The 25,353-nt window shown below is 40.6% G+C and overlaps 1 protein-coding gene across 1 annotated transcript in view; it reads left to right on the top strand.

The window, feature by feature from the left end:
- The first annotated feature begins 91 nt into the window (after positions 1–91).
- Positions 92–25,353, top strand: part of LOC109916468 (leucine-rich repeat-containing protein 72) — a 63,692-nt gene continuing 38,430 nt past the window's right edge. Inside the window, 3 exon segments of the mRNA XM_048614630.1 lie at positions 92–165; positions 4,873–4,946; positions 15,320–15,389. Coding sequence (XP_048470587.1) covers positions 151–165; positions 4,873–4,946; positions 15,320–15,389 — 159 coding nt within the window. The 5' untranslated portion in view covers positions 92–150.

Genomic DNA, 25,353 nt, shown 5'->3' with positions numbered 1-25,353 from the left:
GCACATTGCAGTGGGCGGTAGTGGTTGCAGTGGGAGGTGCACATTGCCGTGGGCGGTGGTGGCCGGGATGGGCGGTGCGGGGTGAGCGTCAGGTTCCTTTGTGACGGCGCAGTGACGTCACGTCGCTAGGCAACCCCTGTGGACAAGCCGATGGCGGCGGAGGAGGTGAGAGAATTGGCGGAGCCCGGGCCCGGGCCCGGGAGCGGAATTTGAGGGGAAACCTGCTCCTTTGCGTCAGACCACTCACTCTAGCAGCCGCTTCCCCAAAACCCCTTCCCTTCTTTCAGTCCCACTCACTCCCCTCTCCATACACTCACTCATAGTTCACTAGTGAAATCTCCAGCAGTTGCTCCTGGTCACAGTGGGTTACTGGAGCACAGTGATGAGTTTGCACGGTGCACATCCTTCAGGTTGAGTGTTGTTCAAAACCTTCGGAATTAGATTCTTCACAGATCTTGGATGTTGCATGGCATTTGTTTTGAGATTTCGGTCCACGGGTTATTATTTTCCAATATCAGCAGTTGGACTGAAGTGGAAGGATTGGATAAGAGGGATAATAAAGGAAACTCACACCAATTGTTCATAACCAGCAGATGCCCAAGATGAGTATGGAGAGTGCAGGGGGTTACTTAATTAAAAAGAAATGAGCAGTCGGAGGACATGAAAAATCACTGGTTAAGGGAAATCCAAAGGTGTTTTATAAGTATTTCAGGAGAAAGAGAATAACCAGGAAAAGGGTACGGCCTGTTCACGACCAAAGGAGCAATGTGTGTTTGGAACTGGGAAGCATATTAGAGAATTCTGTATCTGTATTTGCTATGGTGAAAGATAATATAGCCACAGAATTCAGGGAAAGTGATTGTGATGTATTTGACAAAATGAACATCAAGAGGGTGGAGGTATTCACAGTTTTAGCAGACTTGAAAGCAGATAAAGTCCAAGACTGCTAAGGGACACGAGGGAGGAGATTGCAGGGGCACTGATGTAATTTTCAAGTCCTCTCTGGCCACAGGAGAGGTAATATAAGACTGCAAGACAGCTAATGTGGTCCCATGACGCAAGAAGGATAGTAGGGATAAACCAGGAAACAACAGGCCAATGTGTTTAATGTTAGCAGTAGGAAGAGAACTAGTCTCCACTTGGAGGTAAACGATTAATCTAGGATAGTCAGCATGGCTTTGATCATGTCTAATGTAGTGATTGTAATGAAGTCAGCCAGCTGGACATCATAGAATATGAGTTCCCTGATTGGGGCTGTTAACCTGGTCCACTCAGGAAAACCTGGCTAACATAAAAGAGGGAATATTAGGGATACTGTCATTTTAGTGCCTGACTCAGTGAGAGGTAGTGCTATTGTCATAGGCTATACATTTGTAAATAAAGGGTGATTGGTAGTGGGATATCAGCCTTTGAAGCAATGTTTCAACTAACTAACTAACTAGGTATGTAGATGAAGGTAGTCAACATGGACTTCTTTATGGCTTTTGCCAAAGTCTTGCATGGCAGACTGGTTAAGAAACTAAGAGCTCATAGGATCCCTGGCAATTTGGCAAATTGGATTTAAAATTGGCTTAGTGTATGAAGCAGAGGGTGATGGTCAAAGGACACTTTCTGGCTGGAAGCATGTGTCCAGTGGGTACCACAGTACCTTGCTGTTTGTAGTGTACATTTATGATCCAAACATGAGTAAGAAGTTTGATGGGAAAATTCACAGATGACGTGTAAGTTGATGATGTGGTAAATGGTGAAGAGGAAAACTTTAGGCCAATTGCCCAGCGGGCGGTTAAGAATCAACCACATTGCTGTGGTTCTGGAGTTGCATGTAGGCCAGACCAGGTAAGGATGGCAGTTTCCTTCCCTAAAGGACATCAGTGAACCAGATGGGGTTTTCTGACAAGTGACAACAGATGGTGCTCATTATCAGACTCTTAATTCCAGATTTTCACTGAATTCAACTTTCATGATCTACTGTGGTGGTGAGGTTAGAGTGCAGGAGTAGAAATGTCTTGCTGCAAATGCACAGGATCTGGGTGAGATCACATCTGGGGTATTGTGTGCGGTTTTGGTCTCCTTTTCTGAGGAAGGACATTTTGGATTTGGAGGGAGTGCAACAAAAGTTTAGCAGATTGGTTCCTGGGGTGGCAGGACTGATACATGAAGAGACACTGATCCATTTAAGACTATATTCATTGAAGTTTAGAAGAATTTGTTTGGTGAGGGAGGGGGTTAGATCTCATAGAAACCTATAAAATTCTAACAGGACTGGACAGGGTATATGTAGAAAGGATGTTCCTGATGACCAGGAAGTTCAGGCTAAGGATATGGGGTAGACCATTTAGCATTGAGATGAGAAATTTCTTCACTCAAAGAGCAGTGAGCCTAAGAACTTCTCTGCCACAGAAAGTACTTGAGACCAAACAGTTCTTAAAGCTAAAAGTATTAAAGGGTATGGGGGGAAAGCAAGAACAGGGAACTGAGTTGGATGATCAGCCATGATCATGTTGAATGGTGGAGCAGGCTCAAAGGGCTGGATTACGTAATCCTGCTCCTATTTTCTATTTTTTTTTACATTAAGAAAGCAAATAGGATACTTGCCTTTATTAGCAAGGCATTGAATGCAAGAGCAAGTTGATTATACAACTTAGTTGGGCCACAGCTGGATTACTGCAGTTTCGGCTATAGGAAGGGTGTGATAGAAGTAGAGAGGGTGCAGACGAGATTCAGTTATGAAGACAGGCTAAGTTTATTTTCCTTAAAGTATGGAAGGCTGGTGGTGGGGTGGTGGGGTTGTAGGGAGATTTGAGGGGTAGAAAAGGTGAGATCTGATTGAGGTGTATGAAATTCCAAGGGGCATAGACAGGGAGATATGGAGAAATGTTAGACACTAGCAGAAGGGTCAGTAAGTAGGGACACAGTTTTAAGGTAAGGATCACATAGTTTATAGGGTCTTTGCGGAAATTTCTTTTCATCTGAAGGGATGTGCATACCTGGAACTCATTGCCTGAAATGGTGGTGGAGGTGGGAATAGTCAAGGAAAATAAAAGATACTTGAAATGCCTTAGTGTAAGACTGGTCTTTCATCCAAGTGCTTGAAAATGGGATTTGACTAGATAGATGCTTGGTGACTGGTGTTGGCATGATGGACCATAGGACTCGTTCTGTGTTGTAAAAATTCTATGACTAAGTTTAGTGTATGGGTGAAGTGTAATTTTCTTTCAGAATGACAAGAACAGCAGTAGCCTTGCTGCACAGTAATGATCAAGTTAGTGAGCCGATAGACCAGTTTCCAATTAGTATCTCAAAGAATTTTACAAGTTAGTTTTGAAGTGTTGTAGAACAAGGAACATAACAGTTAATGTGTACAGCAAGGCCCATAATACACAATAATGGATCTCTCTGAAGTTGATGGTGATCTCTCTCTCTCTCTCTCTCTCTCTCTGCACCATTAACACTGTATTTTGCACTCTGTTCTGCTATCGGATGCACTTTGTATGATGCAATCTACCTGTAGAGCATGCAAAACAATGTTTTTCACTGTATCTCAGTACATGTGACAACAATAAATTGAATCAGATCAAAGATAATCTGTTGGCTGATGGTTAAACGTTGTCTAAGACACAAAGAAAACTTCACTGTTCTCTTTCAATGATGTTGGACCTTGTATCACCTTATGAGACTTCAGATGGTACCTGGAGGGGCACCTTGGACAGGGAAGCCCTCTCTCAATACTACTGTGAGATGCTGAGGGACATGGTGACAAGGTGGTAATGTCACTGGACTAGTAATCCAGAGATTTGATAATTCTCTAGGAACGTAGATTCAGATTCCATCGTGGCAGTTGTGGAATTTAAATTCAACTAATACATCTGGAATATAAACCTGGTCGTGTGTAGTAATGGTAAGTGCTGAACTATCATCATTGATGTAAAAATCCATCTGGTTTAGTAATATCCTTTAGGGAACAAAATCTTCTGTCCTTCTGTCTGGTCTACATGTAACTCCACTCTGAGCAGCCCTCATCAATAGCTGAGTAAGTCACTCAAGGCCACTTTGGAGTGATCAACATATGCTGGCCTTGTTTGTGACACCCATATCCCAGAAAATAAAACACAATGTCAACTGACGTTTTGGAATGAAGTTTGTTGAGTAGGGCTTGAAACCGAGAGTGCACAAATCTAAGATGAGAATATTCCCAACTGACCACAGTGAATGTCCTAGAGAACCGGTACCAGAGGGAGATTGCAATTACAGTGTGACACATCTGCATCAGTTTCCAATTTAGATATGAGTGTTTAAAGTTGAAAAATGTTGATCCATCGACTGACAAAAACATGAAATTGCATGTAAGGTATGTAGGCAGGAGGCATTCACAGATGTAAGTTGTTTCCTGTATTAACTTTGTATCTTTGTAGTTTTGCACAGTGGGACTCAGGATCTCGATTATATTTAGATGAACATATTCATGGATTTAAGTTTGTTAGCAAGGTAAAAGTAGAGATATTGATTTTAAAAACTGAAAATTTCTTTATCAACCTTTGCAAAACATTCAAAATGAGATCAGTACTTTGTGTAACAGATATACTGTAGTTTCGAATAGAGCGCCTCCGAAAAATGCAGAATTATTTGATCATTACTGTGCTATTGTGATATACTTTCTGAGTTTACTGCTATTTCTTCACATGTTATTTTTCTGAAAAGATATTGGAAATCAGAAATTCATACCAAAGTTAAAGTATTATTTTGGAACAGTTTGATTTAATCAAAGAAGTATTTAGGGCGATAGCCATAAAGTAAAATACAATAATAGCAGAATGTTTGAATTTAAAATTGCAATAAATTTAATTTGTATGCTATTCCTTAAATTACAAACAGGTTATACAAAATCAGTTAAAGCTCACTAAATGCAAGGTGAAAAATGATCTCGTTGAACTTTACCTGGCGAAAGAGTAAGTAATATAATGCTTTATCACTAAATCATGAAACATTAATAACTCATGTAGGATTTTTGCTGACCTACTTAGTTTTCACAGATGTGTTTTTCTATCTATCTGGGCATCTGGGATAGATGAAACATTTTAGATGTCTGTATAATTATTTTTATATTACTTACTTAAACCTAAATTAATTTAAAAAATCAATTTGATAATATGCCTTTCAATCTATAACATTGTAGCCACCAGACTAATATGGATTCACTGAAATCTATGAAACATATATAAGATATAGAAGCATCTGAACAAAGAGCATTTTGTTAGCTATTCTGATTGCCAACAGCTATTCATACTTGTGCGTAGAGAAATGTTGCATTACTTGCAATGCATATGTGAGCTAGAGGAGGCTTATTTTTACCCAATTCAAAAATCATACAAAGAACTAGTTAGTGAGAGCAAAAGTGAGGTTAACTGTGATAGAGGCAGTTGTGATAAACTGAAATAAAATAACGAAACGTAGATGCTGGAAATCTGAAACACAACAGAAATTGCTGGAGAAACTCAGCAGGTCTGGCAGTATCTGGAGAGAAAAAGCAGAGTTAATGTTTTGGGTCCTGTGACCTTTCATCAAGTCTCCACAGATGCTGCCAGATCTGCTGGGTTTCTTTGGCAGTTTTTGTTTTTGTGTGGTAAACTGGAATTGTCAGAGCCAGTTGAGAGAAAATAAATTTTTGCAAGCTGCTGTCCCCTATAGCTAATTTCCATTGATTTGAGCTTCCTACGTCTTCGACCAAAGTTTTATGATGTCCTCCGATGCAAAAAAAAACATACACTTGATGCAGATCTATGTCGATTTTATATACAAAGTCAGAAGTTATACAACACCATGTTACAGTCCAACAGGTTTATTTGAAATCACAAACTTTTGGAGCGTAGCCCCTTCTGGATTTGTCCACCCCATTCCAATGCCAGCACCTCCATATACAATTAAGGATACTTGGGATTTAAGAATGATCTGAGTCATTTTTGTTAAAGTAACCCCAGTGCATGATTCTGAGACATAAAGTGTTGTGTTGAGTTTTATTGCATAAAATTTGAAGATGATTTTGGATGTTGCTAAAGGTTTTCTGGACAATGGAAAGTAAAACAGTAGATTATTTAAAATCTTTGACTCAGGCTAATTTGAGGGATATAGCAGATATATTGAAGGTAGAAACCAAAAGAATATCTCCTAAGGATGAGGTGCTTCAAGAAATTGTACAAAATTTAGAATTAGGAGACAGGAAAGCAGAAATATAACAGTTGGAATTAACTTAAGATACAGTTAGAAATTTAGAAGTTTAAAACAAAAATTGAAATGGATAGAGAGGAATATAGAAACAAACAAAAGGCCAGTGAAAGGAGAAATTAAAATACTTGAAATAGAAAAGAGGAAAGGGAAAAACAGAGAGAAATCAAAAGGAGAGTGAGTTAAGAAACTTGAACTCCAATAAACTAAGGAATGTAGATAAGAACATAAGAACTAGGAGCAGGAGTAGGCCATCTGGCTCCTCGAGCCTGCCCCGCCGTTTAATAAGATCATGGCTGATCTTTTTGAGACTCAGCTCCACTTACCCGCCCACTCACCATAACCCTTAATTCCTTTACTGTTCAAAAATTTATCGAGCATTGCCTTAAAAACATTCAGTGAGGTAGCTTCAAGCGCTTCACTGGGTAGGGAATTCCACAGATTCACAACCCTTTGGGTGAAGAAGTTCCTCCTGACCTCAGTCCTACATCTGCTTCCCTTTATTTTGAGGCAATGCCCTCTAGTCCTAGTTTCACCTGCTAGCGGAAACAACCTCCCTGCCTCCACTTTATCTATTCCCTTCATAATCTTATATGTTTCTGTAAGATTTCCCCTCATTCTTCTGAATTCCAATGAGTATAATCCCAGTCTACTCAGTCTGTCCTCATAATCCAACCCTCTCAACTCTGGAATCAACCGAGTGAATCTCCTTTGCACCCCCTCCAGTGCTAGTATATCTCTTCTCAAGTAAGGAGACCAAAACAGCACACAGTACTCCAGGTGTGGCCTCACCAGGACCCTATACAGCTGCAGCATAGCCTCCCTGTTTTTAAACTCCAACCCTCTAGCAATGGCAGACAAAATTCCATTTGCCTATTTAATCACCTGCTGCACCTGCAATCCCACCTTCAGCGATTCATGCACAAGGACACCCAAGTCCCTCTGCACAGCAGCGTGCTGCAATTTTTTACCATTTAAAACATAGTCCATTTTGCTGTTATTCCTACCAAAATGGATGACCTCACACTTATCAACATTGTACTCCATCTGCCAGACCTTTGCCCACTCACTTAGACTATATCCCTCTGCAGACTTTTAGTGTCTTCTGCACACTTTGCTCTACCACTCACCTTAGTGTCATCTGCAAATTTTGACACACCACACTTAGTCCCCAACTCCAAATCATCTATGTAAATTGTAAATAATTGCGGTCCCAACACTGATCCCTGAGGCACACCACTAGCCACTGACTGCCAACGAGAAAAACACCCATTTACCCCTACCCTTTGCTTTCTACTGGTCAACCAATCCTCTATCCATGCCAATACATTACCTGTAATACTGTGCAACTTTATCTTATGTAGCAGCCTTTGGTGTGGCACCTTGTCAAATGCCTTCTGGAAATCCAAATACACCACATCCACAGGTTCCCCATTGTCCACCATGCAAGTAATGTCCTTAAAGAATTCCACCAAATTAGTTAAACATGACCTATCCTTCATGAACCCATGCTGGGTGTTCCCATTGGGACAATTTATATCCAGATGTCTTGCTATTTCTTCCTTAATGATAGATTCAAGCATTTTCCCCACTACTGAAGTTAAGCTAACTGGCCTATAGTTATCTGCTTTTTGTCTACTTCCTTTCTTAAACAGTGGCGTCACATTGGCTGTTTTCCAATCTGCGGGAACCACCCCAGAGTCCAGTGAATTTTGGTAAATAATTACTAGTGCATTTGCTATTTCCCCATCACCTCTTTTAGTACCCCGGGATGCATTTCATCAGGGTCGGGAGACTTGTCGACCTTTAGCTCCATTAGCTTGCCCAGCACTGCCTCCTTAGTGATAATGATAGTTTCTAGGTCCTCACCTGCTATAACCTTCTTGCCATTAGTTTTCGTCATGTTATTTGTGTCTTCCACTGTGAAGACCGACACGAAATAACTGCTTAATGTCTCGGCTATTTCCTCATTCCCAGTTAATAAATTGGCCTTCTCATCCTCTAAAGGACCAATGTTTACCTTTGCCACTCTTTTACGATTTACATATTTATAGAAACTTTTGCTGCCTGTTTTTATATTCTGAGCTAGTTTACTGTCATAATCTATCTTACATTTCTTTATAACTTTTTTTGTGGCTTTCTGTTGGCCTTTAAAGATTTCCCAGTCTACTAGTTTCCCACTACTCTTTGCTTTTTTTTGTGTGTTTTTTTTTAATCTGATACTTTCCTTTATTTCCTTCGACATCCATGGCTGGCTCTGTCTTTTCCTACAGTTCTTCCTTATCACTGGAATATACTTCAGCTGAGCACTGTGAAAAATTGTTTTGAAAGTCCTCCACTGTTCCTCAATTGACCCACCATAAAGTTTTTGCTCCCATTCTACCTTAGCTAACTCCTTCCTCATTCCTTCATAGTCTCCTTTGTTCAAGCACAGGACATAGGTACTGGATTTAACCTTCTCACGCTCCATCTGTATTTTAAATTTGACCGTACTGTGATCGCTCCTTCCGAGAGGATCCCTAACTGTGAGATCATTAATTATTCCTGTCTCATTACACAAGACTAGATCTAGGATAGCTTGCTCCCTCGTAGGTTCCATTACATATTGTTCAAGGAAAGCATTCTATGAACGCCTCCTCAAGGCTGCCATGACCGACCTGGTTTGACCAATCGATATGTAGATTGAAATCCCCCATGAGAATTGCTGTACCATTTTTACATGCATTAGCTATTTCTATGTTTATTGCCCGCCCCACCACAATGCCTATAGACCACACACCTATCAGTGACTTCTTCTCCCTGCTATTCCTAATTTCCACCCAAATGGATTCAACGTTTTGTTCAGTAGAACCTATATCATCTCTCACTACCGCCCTGATATCATCCTTAAAAATCAGAGCAACACCACCTCCCTTACCTTCCTGTCTGTCCTTCCGAACAGTTTGACACCCCTGGATATTTAACTCCCAGTCATGACCATCCTGTAACCATGTCTCTGTAATGGCCACTAAATCATACCCATTTGCCATGATTTGCACCGTCAACTCATCCACCTTGTTTTGAATGCTCTGAGCATTCAGATAAAGTGCCCTTATGCCAGTTTTTACACCTTCTTTTTGGGTCCTATTACCTCCATTAGTAACAGCTCCTTCCCTTTAACTTTTTTCCTAATTTTCAATGGAGTTGAAACTTCCTTGTCACCTGCTAATCTGCTGCTTTGCCTTACACTAATTGTTATTCTCCCTCTACGCTCACTTCTCCCTTCCCCCCTACTTACTCGTTTAAAGTCCTATTAACCATCCTATTAACCACATCGACAGTTATAAGTGGGGAAATGGTCATATGGAAATCCACAATGAAATTGAAAATATAGAAAATCTACAGATGGAATAAATATTAGTTTTCGAGAATAGACAGAACAATGTCAATGTAATAATGGAGAAAGGCTGGAACTGAAAAGTGATCTAAAGAAATTAACATGCTGTCACTATAATGATACTGGGCATCCCAAAGCCTATTGCTGGAGATTAAATGGGAGACCAATTACAGTAATAGGAAAATTTAAGGACTGTTCAGATAAGAAGGCATCATGAAAGGATGTAGGTGCTGAACTATTGCAGTGGTACAAAGAGAACACATTTCCTTGGGATATATTAAGGAGGGAGAGAAGGCTCAGGACAGCTGTCAATCTTTGAAAGAGAATTTCATATGCAGAGTCAATCTGCTGGAAGTTTTGAGTATTCTATCCCACAAAGGGAGGTGCTTACTTAAAATTTTGCATGTAGGAGGGGAAACCAATGAAGATGTTGAGAGACACCAGAGCAGGTCGTCACTGATGCTGGCTAATAATGCTATTTGTCTTCTAGAGGTTTAGGTGAAGGAGAAAATATTAATTATTGGTACTCATTGTACACAGATTAAAGAATACTTTGGTAAATGGAGGATTTATGGTGGAAGAAATGAAACAAAAGCTATAAAGACAATTGACTTTATTTTGTGAAATGACCTGGCAGTTTACAGAAACTGAAATATTACAAAAGAAACATCCTGGATTGTTTCCTGTTTCTGTCATGTCTAGATCTAAGACCTATAAAATTACACAGAAAGAAAAAGTCTCTATGAACAGGGGGGTAATTTGAAAATTCACTTACTGGATGTAATTTTTGAAAATTTAACTGAAAAGGGCGAAGACAGAGAAAATGAGCCTGCAGATTTGGAAGTTAACAAGTTACACAAAATGGCTTACTTAGAAACTAAATCAAAAACAATCCCTGAATGTCATTAATTGAAGAATAAAGTCTCAATGAGGAAAAGGAGACCCCCTCAAAGACCAGCCGATGAAAAATGGCCATTGGTCCATCAGGTAATGGTTCATCTGAGTATAGAAATGAAATTTTATGAGTGGCTCATGAAATTCCAATGGCAAGTCAATTCAGTATCAGGGAATCAAATTAAACTATTAAAATATTCCTTTTGGCCAGGTTTACATAAAGATGTAGGCAAATTTTGGCAGACATGCCATACGTGTCAACAATATTCCCTCAAAGATAACAAGGTGTAGAGCTGGATGAACACGGCAGGCCAAGCAGCATCAGAGGAGCAGGAAGGCTGACGTTTTGGGCCTAGACCCTTCTTCAGAAATGGGGGTAACTTCTTCAGGGTAGGCATCCTTAGAAGAGGCTTCACAGTAGGGTTAAAATTGTTTCAGAGATAGCAGGAACTGCAGATGCTGGAGAATCTGAGATAACAAGGTGTAGAGCTGGATGAACACAGCAGGCCAAGCAGCCTGAAGAAATTCTGAAGAAGGGTCTAGGCCCGAAACGTCAGCCTTCCTGCTCCTCTGATGCTGCTGTGCATGGTCTGTGCATGCTGATGAGTTTGCAGATGCATTGACTTCTGGTTGTGGAAACTATTGTGGCACATGGACCTTGGAGATCTGCACAGCAGCAGGAGAAATTAGAGGGAAAATATCGTGTCAGTTGTGGGGAAATCCTAATCCTCAATTAAACTTGCACTTTTAATTCCAATTTAAGTTTAGCAGGGTCTTAATAGATTACACCCTAGGCCCTACCTAAAATGGAGACTAGGAAAGCAGTATCTTTTAATAACTATGAATGTTCCACAAGATTTCCTGACGCAACGCTTTTAGGAGAAATTACTGCAAAAGTAGCGGTGAAGTGTTAGTTCTTTTGCTTCTTGCATGATATGGATTAACAAAGTAAATCCTATCAAGGCTTACATCTTATGTTGCAGATACTTATAGAAGTTATGACTATTTGGGAATTAAAAATTCATATTTTTTTGTGTATCACCCACAATCTTAAATTGCATTGACTTTGAAGGCCATGAATATCCTAATGATTGGGATAAGGGAATTCCTTTGTTACTATTCGTCGTTAAGGATGCTGTAATTCTCAGGATTTATTCCTTTTGAACTAATGTATGGACAGGATTTGAGAGAACTAATTAAAATCATTAAAGAAAAGTTAATAAAACAAATTTCAGAAACAATACTTCCAATCTATTTGTCAAATTTCAGAGAGAGACTGACTAATTGTAAATTGACTAAACAAAATCTGAAAGAATCTCAACAAACAATGAGAAATAGTGCAGATAAAAGGCAAAAATTTGAAATTTTGTTGCAGGAGACAAGGTGTTGGTGTTGAGTCCTGTTTCTGGGGATTAATTAAAGGCTAGGTTCACCAGACCTTCTTAAATTAAGAAGAGACTCAACGATATGAATTGTTAGGCGTACTCCAGACAGGAGAATGAGTCAGTGAGTGTGTTGAAAAGATGTTATGATGGGGATGGTAGTCATGACAAAAGTGTACTTACCAATGTGAAGGAAGTAGGAGATGCAAATACATGGAAATATGGTAGTCACCACTCAATGGTGAGATTCTGAAGTTATCATTTATGGCATGAGGAGAAAAATGAAACCATTCTTCTTGTCATAGAAAATCAAATTCTTTACATTCTGACTGGATTTTCCTGCCATTACTCACACCATACTAGGGAGGAGAATATTCTGCCCATTGACCTTCAGTGATAATTTTTTCTTAAATCTTTGTTGTTCAATAATAAGCAGCAACATTTAAAGCAATAGCATTGACTCCTTTGAGAAAAGTGTGTCTCTGTACCAGAGCAGATAAGTTCAAACTAGGACCAACTCGTTCAGACTAGGGCACAGTATCTGATCTACCAATCTTCAATCTTCAACTGACTGGTACAATCAACTTTAGCTGCTTCATCAGTGACCTTCCCTTCATCTTAAAATCAGATGTGGGAATGTTCACTAATTATTGCGTAATATGCAGCACGATGCACAACTTCTAAGATAATCAAGCAGTCCGTGTATAATTTCAACAAAATACGGACTGACAAGTAGCAAGTAATATTTGTGCCACACAAGAACCAGGCAATTACTATCTCCAGCAAGAAGGATTCTAACAATTGCCCCTTGACATTCACAAAATCCCAACCGTGTGAAAGCAGGCCATTTGGCCAGTTGACACCTTGCAAAGAGCATTCCACCCAAATGCACCCCCTACCTTACCTCTGTAACCTTGCATTTCTATATCCCTGGGCACTATGGGCAATTTAGGATGGCAAATCCATCTAACCTGCACATTTTTTGGACTTGTTGGAGGAACCCAGAGCACCCGGAGGAAACCCATGCAGACACTAGAGAACATGCAAACTCCACACAGACAGTCGCTCGAGGATGTAATTGAACCCGGGGCCCTGGCACTGTGAGGCAGCAGTGCTAACCACTATGCCACCATGCCGGCCCCAGTGACATTACCATTGCTGAATCCTCCATTATTGTATCTTCGGGATTAACATTGACCAGAAACTGGACTGGTCTATCATTTTAAATACTCTGTCTTCAAGAGCAGGTTAGGAATCTGGCAGCAAGTGACAAACCTCCTGACTCCTCAAACCTCCTGACTACCTACAAGTCACAAGGCAGGAGTATAATGGAGTACTCACCGCTTGCCTGGTTGAGCGCAGCTCCAACAACACTCAAGAAGATTGATGCCATCCAGGACAAAGCAGCCTGCATTGTTGTTACCTCATTCACAAATACTCATTCCCTTCACCACTGATACTCTGTAGTAGCAGCGCATACCATCTACAATGTGCACTGTAGATGTTTACCGAGGGTCCTTAGACAGTGCCTTTCAAACCTATGACCACTATCATCCAGAAGGACAAGGGCAGCAAGTGCATGGGAACACTACCACCTTCAAGTTTCACTCCAAGCCAGTCAGCATCCTGACTTGGAAATATTATCATCACTACTTCAGGGTTGCTGGGTCAAAATCCTGGAACTTTCTCCATTCAGCATTGTGAGTGTATCCACACCAAATAGACTGCAGTTGTTCAAGAAAGCAATTCAACACAATTCTGGCCAGCCTTCTATAGGAAGGATATTGTTAAACTTATCAGAGTCATACAGCACAGAAACAGACCCTTGGTTCAACTTGTCTGTGCCAAACAGACATCCAATCCCACCTAGTCCCATTAGCCACCATTTGGCCCATATCCTCCTAAATGCTTCCTATTCATATACACATCCAGATACTTTTTAAATGTTATAATTGTATCCACTTCCACCATTTCCTATGGCAGCTTGTTCCATATACGCACCATCCTCTGTGTGAAAAATGTTGCCCTGCAGGTCCTTTTTAAATCTTTCCCTCTCACCTTAAACCTATGCCTTTTAGTTTTGGACTCACCCACACTAGGGAAAAGATTTTGGCCTCTCATGATTTTATAAAACTTGGAAAGGCCAGCCCTTAGCTCCTGGCACTCCAGGAAGAAAGCGCCAGCCTATTCAGCTTCTCCCAAAAACTGAAACCCACCAGTCCCGGGAACATCCCTGAAAATCTTTTCTGTACCCTCTCAAGTTTAACAGTATCCTTCCTATAGAAGGGCGACCAGAATTGTACACAGTATTCTAAACATGGCCTCACCAATATCCTGCAGCCACAACATGATGCCCAACTCCTATACTCAATGTTCTGACCAATGAAGGCAAGCATGCCAAACGCCTTCTTCACCATCCTGTCTATCTGTGACTCTACTTTCAAGGAACTATGCACCTGACTCCTAGATCTCTTTGTTCGGCAACACTCCCAAGAGCCCTACCATTTACTGTATAAATTTTGCCCTGGTTTGCCTTACTGAAATGCAACACCTCACATTTATCTAAATTAAACTCCATCTGTCACTCCTCTGCCCATTGGCCCATCTGATCAAAGTCCCATTGTACTCAAATAATTTTCTTCACTGTCCACTGCATCACTAATTTTGGTGTCACCTGCAAACTTACTAACCATGCCTCCCATATTCACTTCAAAATCATTTATATAAATGACAAAAAGCAGTGAACCCAGCACCAATCTTTGTGGAACACCACCGGTCACAGGCCTCCAGTCTGAAAAACAACCCTCTATCTCACTCTGTCTCCTACCTTCAAGCCAATTTTCTATCCACTTCGCTAGCTCTCCCTGGATCTTATGTGATCTAACCTTATTAACTAGTCTACCATGCAGAACCTTGTCAGACGCTTTGCTGAAGTCCATATGGACATCTGTCACTCTGCCTTCAATCTTCTTTGTTACCTCTTCAAAAGACTTAGGAACTTGGGTTCGACTTCAGCCTTGGGCGACTGCCTATCTGGAGTTTGCAAGTTCTCCCCATGTTTCCTCCAGGTGATTTGGTTGCCTCCCGCAGTCCAAGGATGTGCAAGTTAGGTGGATTAGCCATGCTAAATTGCCCTAGGTGTCCAGGGATGTGTGGATTAGCCATGGTAAATGTGTGGTGGGAATGGGGTGGTGGGCTGGGTCTGGATGGGATACTCTTCACAGGGTTGGTGTGGACTTGATGGGCCAAGGGGCCTGTTTCCACTCTGTATGGATTCTGTGTTTCTAATTATGAAATGTAGGTAGCTTTAAATCAAATACCACAACGCTGGAATAAGGCTGGCATGTTACTTTAAAAAATAATGCTTTTGAGTGTCTTTATGTTTAAGTTGCATCACTTGTTTAACCGATCATAAAAATAAAATGCTTGTTCCATGTTTTATTTTAAGAGGATTGACAGAAGTGCCTGATCTGTCGAGATTTAAATGGTTAAAGTATTTGTGGCTGCATCACAACAAGGCGAGTGAAAATTTTTGTAATTGCTGCACGATTAACAGATTTCGCTGATCCATAGAATTATTTAAGAATTATTTGAGAGCCCTGCTGTTTGCGTCTGTCAGCCTGACAGCTGATAACTGATTTCAGTGAAAGGTACATACAAAGTAGAAGCAGGAGCAGGCCACTCGGTCCCTTGAGCTTGTTCTGCCATTCGGTGGGATAATGGCTGATCTGATTATTTAATATTCCTGCCTACCTCAGTAGCCTTTCATGACCAGTATAAAGCTCTTCAAAAGGTTGGGTTGACCAGGTGATTTCAAAAACATTAAGATGTGGTAACTAACTTCCACATGTGCTTTTGTGTATTTGATAAAACCTATATCCAAATGTACAGGAAGTAATTTGATTTTAGAAATGGATTTAGCCAAATCTCTTTCATACAACCTTATTCCAAGATTTTATTAGTCTATTTATTCTTTGAATTTTAGTTCAAGTCTAACCCTCCAAAGGCGCCTCTATTTGGGTTGTTCTCCAGGATCATCATCCAAGAGAAAAATTGCAGCAGCTATCTTAAACAAGGACTTCTTCAGAAGTAGAAATTGATAGAGATTTGACATGCAATTTTTGAGCCACATCTAATTAGAACCATGCGTGGAAATATGGTGGCTATATAATCAGGATGAAAGAAAGCAAATTGACCAAGCATAGGGATTTTGCACTTGGGTATAAATACTGACAATCCAACTTAACTGCATTGCATAACGTGTACTGGTGGAAATTTGAACAAAATCCCAGGTTTGTGGTTAAAACGCTATTTCTACCTCCAACAAATTTGCTATAAGCTAAGTAAAATTTACCGACTGCTAAGTAAGTCCCTTATTCAAACAAGCTGTTGAATAGCATGAATAGCATTTTTCTGAAGAAGGGTCTAGGCCCAAAACGTCAGCCTTCCTGCTCCTCTGATGCTGCTTGGCCTGCTGTGTTCATCCAGCTCTACACCTTGTTATCTCTGTTGAATAGTATGTTTTGTTTCTTGTTTCTTTTTTCTTTTTGCTATAAATGTCGCAGCAGAGAATGTAAGTAACATTTCAGACAAATTTGCAGACTGGAAGCAACTTTGAAGACTTTGACTTTAAACATTTTTGTTGTAGACAGCACATGCAATAACAAATTACTGACGTAAATCGTAGGACAGATTGGAAGCAACTAACTGTCCTCCACCTTCAAGTTTGAAGGATTTTGCACATACTGGGGTATATTTTATTGTGCGTTTTCAGGAGCAGGGCAAACTTTGTGTTCTGAGTGAGTGTCCAATTGAGTGACAGCAAAGAACATTGCAAACTCATGCAGTTAATTAATTAATTAAAGGAAGGAAGTTGTGTTGCCTATGTCCACGCTAATCTGATAATGCCTGATCTCATCTGATCTCAGAAGCTAAGCAGACTCAGGAGACCGCCTGAGAATACAAGGTGCAGTAGGAAGAGGCCCTTTTGTGGCACATTGGTAGTGTCCCTACACCTGGACCAGGGAACCCAGGTTCAAGACCCACCTACTCCAGAGGTGTTAATAACACTTTTAAACACATTGATTATAGCAAGTCCTGCTCTTCATTGGCATTTCATCTAATGGAATGTTTCATTTGTGCTAATTCCTGATGTTACAGAGAGGGTGGGGGAGGAGGGGAGAGACTGATTTAAATCTTTTACTCTCCTCACATTCTATCCAAAAGCAAAATGCCTTAATTTTGAGTAGGTGTAATAGATTTTCAATGCCCTTTGTTTTGACAAAGTTAATCTAAAAATTATTTGCAGCAAACTGTCTTAAGCTTAAACAAGGAGAGTTCTTTATTCACACATTTAAGTATCTACTAGTTTCTCTTTATAAACCCTCGAAGAGCTAATTTGTCTAAAATGATTTCTGTTTCACAAAACCATGTTGGCTCTGTTTGATTGTGTTAAACTTTCTAAATAATCTGCTGTTTCCTCAATAATGGATTCTAGTATTTTTTTCAATGAAACATGTTAGACTAATTGGCCAGTAGTTTCCTTCTCTCTCTCTCCCTCCCTTCTTGAACAGGGTCATCACATTAGCCATTTTCCAATCCACTAGAATCCTCCTGATACCTAGTGAGTTATGATATATTTCAACCAATGCCTGCACTATATCTGCAGCTGCTTCCTTTAAAATTCATGGATTCAAGCCATCAGAACCTGGTGACTTGTCCGCCTTTAGGCCCATTAGATTGTCAATTACTTTGTCCCTTGTAATTGTGACTGATGTTTGATCTTTTCTCCCGTTATCATCTTCCTTATATCTTTGAGATGTTATCTTTGAGTATTGTCCACCATGAAGACCAGTGCAAAATATTGGCTTAAATTATCTGCCATTTCCCTGACTCCCATAATTAATTCTCCAGTTGCATCCTCCTAAGGTCCACACTTAATTAACTACTTTCATTTTATGTACCATAGAAGCTCTTTCTGTTTGTTTTTCTTTTTCTTGCCAATTTACTTTCATAACAAATTTACTTCCTCTTTATGAGCTTTTCCATCATCTGCTGCTGGATCCTAAAATAAATTCCCAATCCGTTAGCCTGCCATTAGTTTTTATGTCTTATATATCTTAGTTTTTGGTTGGATTTCTCTTTTTGACTGTCTTGATTAACCAAGCGTAGTCTGTTCTTCTCATGGAATCCTTCTTTTTGACTGAAGTAATTTTTTTTCTGAGTATTATGAAATACTTACTTAAATGTCTGTCACTGCTCAACCACTGAATTTCCTGTCTGTATATTTTCTCAGCCTGCTATGGACAACACTTTCTTCATAACTCTGTAATTGCTCTTATTTAAGTTGCGGACCTGCTGTGTCTCAAAATGAATTTGAACTTCTGTCCTGTTGTGATCCCCAGCCCATGGAAAACCCTTAACTACAAGACTTCTTATTCATCCCACTTCATCTCGCATTCCAATTTGTCAAATTAGATGTGAAATAGCCTGTTCCTGGGTGGGTTCTACAACATACTGCTCTAAGAAACAATCCCTGATGCACTGTACAAATAAGTGTTCTATGTTACCCTTTCCCATCTGATTTGTCCAGTCAATATGCACAATAAAATCACCTGAGACAATTGTAATGTCCTTCTTACATGCCACTATTATTTCTTGATGGCCCTGTAGCAAAGCAGCTGTCTGGGGGCCTACAGGTGGCTATTACCCATGACATATTTCCTTTGCTGTTTCTTATTTCAACCCATACAGATTCCACATCATAATCTATTGTACTTGCAGCACTATTTACTGTTTACCTACTGATACGATCCTTTATTAATGGTGCTACACCATCTATTTTCCTTTTTGCTGGTATTATTGGAACATTGAATTCCCTTGAATATGGAGTTCCCAGTCCCGATCACCCTGCAACCACATCTCTGTAGCAGCTATTAAATCAATTCGTTTATTTATATTTGTACCATCAACTCATTTGTCTTGTTACAAATATTTCATGCATCCAGATAAAGAGCCTTCATCTTTGACATTTTGTCATCATTATTTACGCTAGTCTAATTTCTGTTGCATTCTTCTACATGTATTTTCTACCCCTTCCTATCACACTTTGATTATCATTCACTTCTTCACTTCCCTGCACTTCCGCTCTCACTGGAATGATGCTGAACATTGCACAATCCTCGGCGAACATCCCTACTTCTGACTTTATGATGGAAGGAAGGTCATCGCTGAAGCAGCTAAAGATGGTTGGGCCTAGGACACCGTCCTGATGAACTCTTGCAGCCATGTCCTGAAGCTGAGATGGCTGACCTCCAACAACCACAACCATCTTCCAGTGTTCAAGGTATGACTCCATTGTAACAATTTTCTGTGATTAAATGCAAAGCTGTAATTTTCACTTTAGCCGTATCATTACCAAGGAGAAAGCCAACTCCATCCATGGGTAATTTCCGAACAACTACCACTGTCGTGGTTCCATATATTATCATACTCTGAATGCCTTTGTGCAACGGAATGGGCATTACATTCCACTTATTATGTTTATTAGAAACTAGGCTTTCAATGCACACTCTGGAGGAACAACTATGTCCTTCTCCACCAATTTGAATACCTCCTGTATCATTTGAAGAAAAAGGGTTTTTATTTCTGTTCAACAAAAATCCTTCATAGCTATCATCTTCCTTACTCATCATTGTGTTTATTTTTAACCTCAGAGTTGTAGTTAACACTACATTTTGATCAGTGATATTTTCCTTGTGAGTTCCTTTCTTGCACTCGTTCTTATGTATTTCACTAAATAGGCTTTCCAAGCAACTTCCACCAGTCCGAATGTAACTTTGTTACAATGGAAATACTTAGGCCTGTGACTGTCACTTCTACCCTCAGCATCTTCCTTTCCAGTTTGTAAAGGAATTCCTGGCTGTCCATTGTTTACCCTGGTTACTTGCTGTCCCATCACGGTCTTATCTTCTACCCTTTCTGGTTTAATGGGTGGTAAACAGAAAGGTTAGTTTTATGGATAAACTTATGATTGCCAGTTATTCCTTCTTGTCTCACACTTGTAACCCTCTGATCTTCAACATGAATTCTAATTATTAAAAGGAACAAAAGATACATGATGTATCCAATGAATGAACATTACACAGTTCTACTGTGGACCTTCAATTTGCTAAAGAAAACGACTTGGTACATTTTCTGTCACACATCAGTGTCCTAAATTCCATTGTTCCCATTTTATATTTCAAAAAAGAAATGTAGTCTTCACATAATACACTAGTTAAGGGTTTTATTTTTAAGGCATTTTCAGATTTCAGTTTCAGAAAAGTAGACTGATTTAAGAACAGAGCTACTATATTTAGAACATACATGCATCAGTAGCTCCCAGGGATGGTTATTGAATTGCTATTATTTAAAAATTTGCTCATGAAACACATGAGTTGCTAGCATGGCCAGCATTTATCGACTGTCCCTAATTTGCCTTCAGAGCCTGCAGAATTGCTGCCTTCTTGAGCTACTGCAGTCCAGCTGGGATAGGCACATCACAGAGCTATAGGGGAGGAAGTTGCAAGATGTTTCCCCAGTGACAGCAATACATTTCCAATCAGGATTGTGTATGACTTATTGGGAAACCTTGAAAGTATTCTACTTTATTATCCTACAGCGGTGATTGCCAGAATGGAAATGTACTTAGCAAGTTCTAGAGAGTATAAGTAACTGAGCTGAATCACCTACAAAATTAATTACGCCGTTGTGTGTTGTAATAAGCCCGTTGTTCTTGTTTGTCTTGATGGTGGAAGTCTTGAGTTTGGAAGGTGACATTGAAGAAGACACACCACCTAAGCAAATGGGGAATATGGTCACACACTTGGATTATGCCTTGTGATTGTGGACAGGCTGTGAAAAGTCCAAAAGAAAGTGCCTCATCACAGAATTCCCAGCATCTGACATGATCTTGTGGGCCAGTATTTATGTGGCTGGTCCAGGTGAGTTTCTGTGTTTCAGTGATGACCCCAGGCTGATGATAATATGGGTATTAGGAAGGTCAATAGGAGATGGACAGTTCCAAGAAGACCAGGAGGCCAAAGCATTAAGCAGCAAGAACATTATTCAGGAGATACTCACTCTACAGGTAGCAGTGTCAGAGAGAACTGTTTGTCTGCCTAAAATGGCCATTTATATCATTATTATGTCATGTGATTGGACTCTTAAAGTGACAGTCCACGATATGTATACAAATACACAACATACTTTCCCCTTTACATCAAAGGTTCCTGCAGTTAAAATATTCACAATTGTATAAACAGCAGACAATAGGTAAGACATCCAGAGGACTGTTGGTGCATTTCAACTGTCTGTTTATAATCAGCTTCCTTTGTACTACGTAAGGCTTCAACCGTTTGAGCGTTTCCACAGATTGCCATTGATTTCAATTTTGCTGGAGCTCATTCACATATATTTAAACGCTGTCTTGATGTCAAGGACAGTCACCCTCACCTCATCTGTGGAGTTCAGCGTTTTTTTTGTCCATAATTGGATCAAGGCTACAATGAGGTCTGAGCTGAGTGGCCTGGTGGAACCCAAACTGAGCACTGGTGAACAAATAATTAGTGAATAAGTGATGCTAATAGTAAATGTGAGGACCAATTGCAATATTTCCAGATTTGCAGATGACACCAAACTGGGTGGAAATGTAAGTTGTGAGGAGGATACAAGGAGACTTCAAAGGAACTTGAACAGGGAAAGTGAACAGGTTAGAACATGGCAGATGGAAAATAATGTGAATAAATGTGAACTTATTCACTTTGTTCGATAAAACAGAAAGGTAGAATATTTCCTAAATAATCTGAGGTTGGGAAGTGCAGATGTTCAGAGAGTTCTGAGTCCCTTGTCGTCGAGTTATTAATAATAAGGGCAGCACGGTGGCTCAGTGGTTAGCACTGCTGCCTCACAGCGCCAGGCACCCGGGTTCGATTCCACCCTCGGGCAACTGTCTGTGTGGAGTTTGCACATTCTGTCCGTGTCTGTGTGCGTTTTCTCCGAGTGCTCCAGTTTCCACCCACAGTCCAAAGATGTGCAGGCCGAGTGGATTGGCCATGCTAAATTGCCCATTGTGTTTAGGGATGTGTCGATTAGGGGGTGCTCTGAGGGTCGGTGTGGACTTGTTGGGCTGAAGGGCCTGTTTCCACACTGTAGGGATTCTATTCTATTTTATTCTAATATTTGGTGTGCAGGTGCAGCAAAGAATTAGGAAGACTAAACAGTATGTTGACATTCATTTCAATGGGATTTAAGTACAGAAGTAAAGATGTCTTACTACAATTTTGTGGAATCTTGGTGAGACCTCACCTAGCGTGTTGTGTACAGCTTTGGTCTCCCTGTCTAAGGATGGATATATTTACATTCGTAGGAAAGCAGTTGATGAATGTATTGGCTGGTCAGCTGAACAGCCTCCTGTCACTGTCAAAGGGCATGAAAGTCTCTGGCTCCAACTCAGCAGAAGAACATTTCACAGGGTGATGATGCTGGCCCCTCTTATAGTTGACCTGCTTGTTCTTTTGTGAGTAACAATCAAATTACTGCAGTGAACTTGTGTTGTCCTACTTTGAAAGCTGGGTGTTACATTAACCAATGAGTCATGCCATGTTATAACCAAACTACGGGTTCAAATCTGTGTCTACTACCTGCATGTATCAGACTACATGCAGGAAGTATTCTCTCGAGCACCCTCTCAGCATATTGTGTGAGCTGGGCAGTGACAAAAGTAATTGGAAGACTTCTGTAGTGTCATCAACAGCAATGTTACACATTTGAATTTCATGGACGCATTTCAATTTGTAATCTCGGCAATTAATATTGAAAGAATCCTAAATTAATGTGGTAGAAATCATAGTCATTTCATACCTAAATGTTTAGATCTAAGGTGCGGCTGAACTAGAGTTTCACGCATGTGAGGTGAACACAGGGGCTTTAAATTTCTGAATGTCATTTTGCCAGTAGCAGCTCTCAAAAAGATGATTTTAAAGGAAAAGTGATTGTGATTGCAAAAGGAGATTAACCAGGAATGTTAGAAAGCAATCAAGATATTAAAAGAGAGTGCAATCGGGACAGAGGTTGAAGCAGTGATTGCAGGCAGTGTGATTGGTAGCCAGCATTGGCAAGCAGTTTTAAAATGGGGTAAGGAAGTGTAATAATACTTCCAGATTCAGATTCAATTTTTTTTACAAGTTTGTTCATTTGGCGGTGACCTGCAATGGTTCCTTTAAAATCTGCTATTTGGTGATGTGTAAATTGTGAATATGTTCAATGCACCCTGTTTAGTACCAAGTGAAAACAGTTTCAAAGTCTAACAACTCTTTCAGAATGCATCTGTTTCGTAATGATCATGAATCTTCCTGTTTGCGACTTTTAGTGCTCAAGTTATTGGGTTCAGTGTCATCAGTTTTCTTAAACCTTGTTAATTTTATGTTAGTTTCTCTTTTGGCAAGCAATCCATACTTTTTATTCATTCATGGACGTGGACTTTGCTGGCAAATATAACATTTATTGTTGAATTTTGAACCTCAATATACTAAAGTTTCTTTTATAGCATTAAAGCAAAAATGTAATATTAAAGAGCTTTACAAATCGTCTTTGGGCTGAAACTTGCAGTAATTGGCTTAGCGTCATTTTTGCTGAGTTTTATAGTGCATTTCTCTCAGCGAGAACTTAACAAATTTTTGTTTGCACTATCAGCTCAAACTCAATTCATTAACTGGCCTATGGGGCCCCGCTCATCCAATGCTGGCCTGTTTCTCTCTCTTGCCCGAGGCAAAATACTCACCTACCACCAGGATTTACTGGGATCCCTGGTGAGGCGCCGTGTTTAAAAGGCTGTGGTGCATCTGCTCAATTGCTGGCAGTCTGGAGTTGCCCTACATGATTCAAGACATTTATCTTGTACATGCAAGGAACTTGGTATCCTGCTTTGTGCACAGGGACTTCTAAATCTGAGTGGACAGGGTGGTGTGGAGGGGGGCTGTCCTCATTCCACAGGAGGCCACATCAGACCTTGCCAGTTTGTTATGAAGTTACAGCTTTAGTCAGTGCTGTATCAACCATATGGAAGAGCACCCAGCAATGCAGGATGAAGATCAATAACCTTTTCCCTCTGCCAGGCTAAGTACCATTAACTTCTCTCTGCTCCCTCACACTCACTGTAATTCTGCTGCTGCTGCACCCACCTCCCACCGAGGCTCATGAGCAGCTGCTCACACTGTTATATGCAACATCTTCCATTGCTTGCTGTCACCCACTCAATCCCCTCAGACTACAAACCCTGCATGGCCTCTGTGCCCCCTACTCACTCATTCGGGATGCCTCACTATCTTTCCTCCACCTGCACCAGAACTAATGCTAGTCACTTTCATCTCACTCAATACCTTCCTTTCCCTCATCTCAGGAGAAAATATCTCTCACAGCAGGACTGAAAGAGTCACGATGGGTTGTGGGGCATGCGAGGAAAGGATCCTTACCATGGCCTCCCCAAGTGGCTGACTGACTTGCCAAAACCCTTGGACTGATATCAGATGAAATGATTTACTTATTGTGCCTGAAGGGAGTCTCACTTGCCTTACCTAAGGTGTACTACCTGTAGATCTATTTGGTTGAAACACATGCAGTATATTTGGTGCGTATGCAGCTGGCACATGGTACAGGTTTGAGGCTGATGTAGCACAATGCTGTGTAGCAAGATGTTCACCCCCTTGACTGATCACAGTTTACAAACAGGACAAGCAGGACAAACTATTTTTGCACTGAAAAGTAAGGGAATTTAGAAGGACTGAGAGTGTGTTATCTCTGGCTGAGGAGACATAGTACCACAAAGACAAGGTAGAGATGCTGTGAGCATTGAAATGGGTACAAGTGAGCAAATGCTAAGACAGCTAGCAAAAAGCCCTGGTCCAATTAATGAGTTGGGTGCCCATCTCTGGGTGTAAAATATCCTTGCAGCTGTATTCTACTGAAAGGTGCCGGTGCATTCCAAAGTGCAGCACTGACGTGCAGACGCGTCCTGTAAGTGAACTGGAGACATGGAATGATGTGGTGAGGCTGGTATATGTCAGATGCCAAGGTCCGTGGTTGGGCTGTGCATGTGGTTGCTGCCCATGGAATTTGCCCTGAGATGTCATGCCTGATGTCCAAGGTGGAGGACCAGAGGACCAAGTGATGAGCAGGAGTCACCAGCTAACTGAGATAACAAGGTGTAGAGCTGGATGAACACAGCAGGCCAAGCAGCATCAGAGGAGCAGGAAGGCTGACGTTTCGGGCCTAGACCCTTCTTCAGACCCTTTTCTGAAGAAGGGTCTAGGCCCGAAACGTCACCCTTCCTGCTCCTCTGATGCTGCTTGGCCTGCTGTGTTCATCCAGCTCTACATCTTGTTATCTCAGATTCTCCAGCATCTGCAGTTCCTACTATCTCTCACCAGCTAACTGCTCTGATTG

The sequence above is a fragment of the Rhincodon typus genome, chromosome 2 (genome assembly GCF_021869965.1).
Source record: "Rhincodon typus isolate 14 chromosome 2, sRhiTyp1.1, whole genome shotgun sequence".
Taxonomy (NCBI): domain Eukaryota; kingdom Metazoa; phylum Chordata; class Chondrichthyes; order Orectolobiformes; family Rhincodontidae; genus Rhincodon; species Rhincodon typus.
Note: the sequence above shows the minus strand (reverse complement) of the source record. Positions and strands in the feature narration are given on the sequence as shown.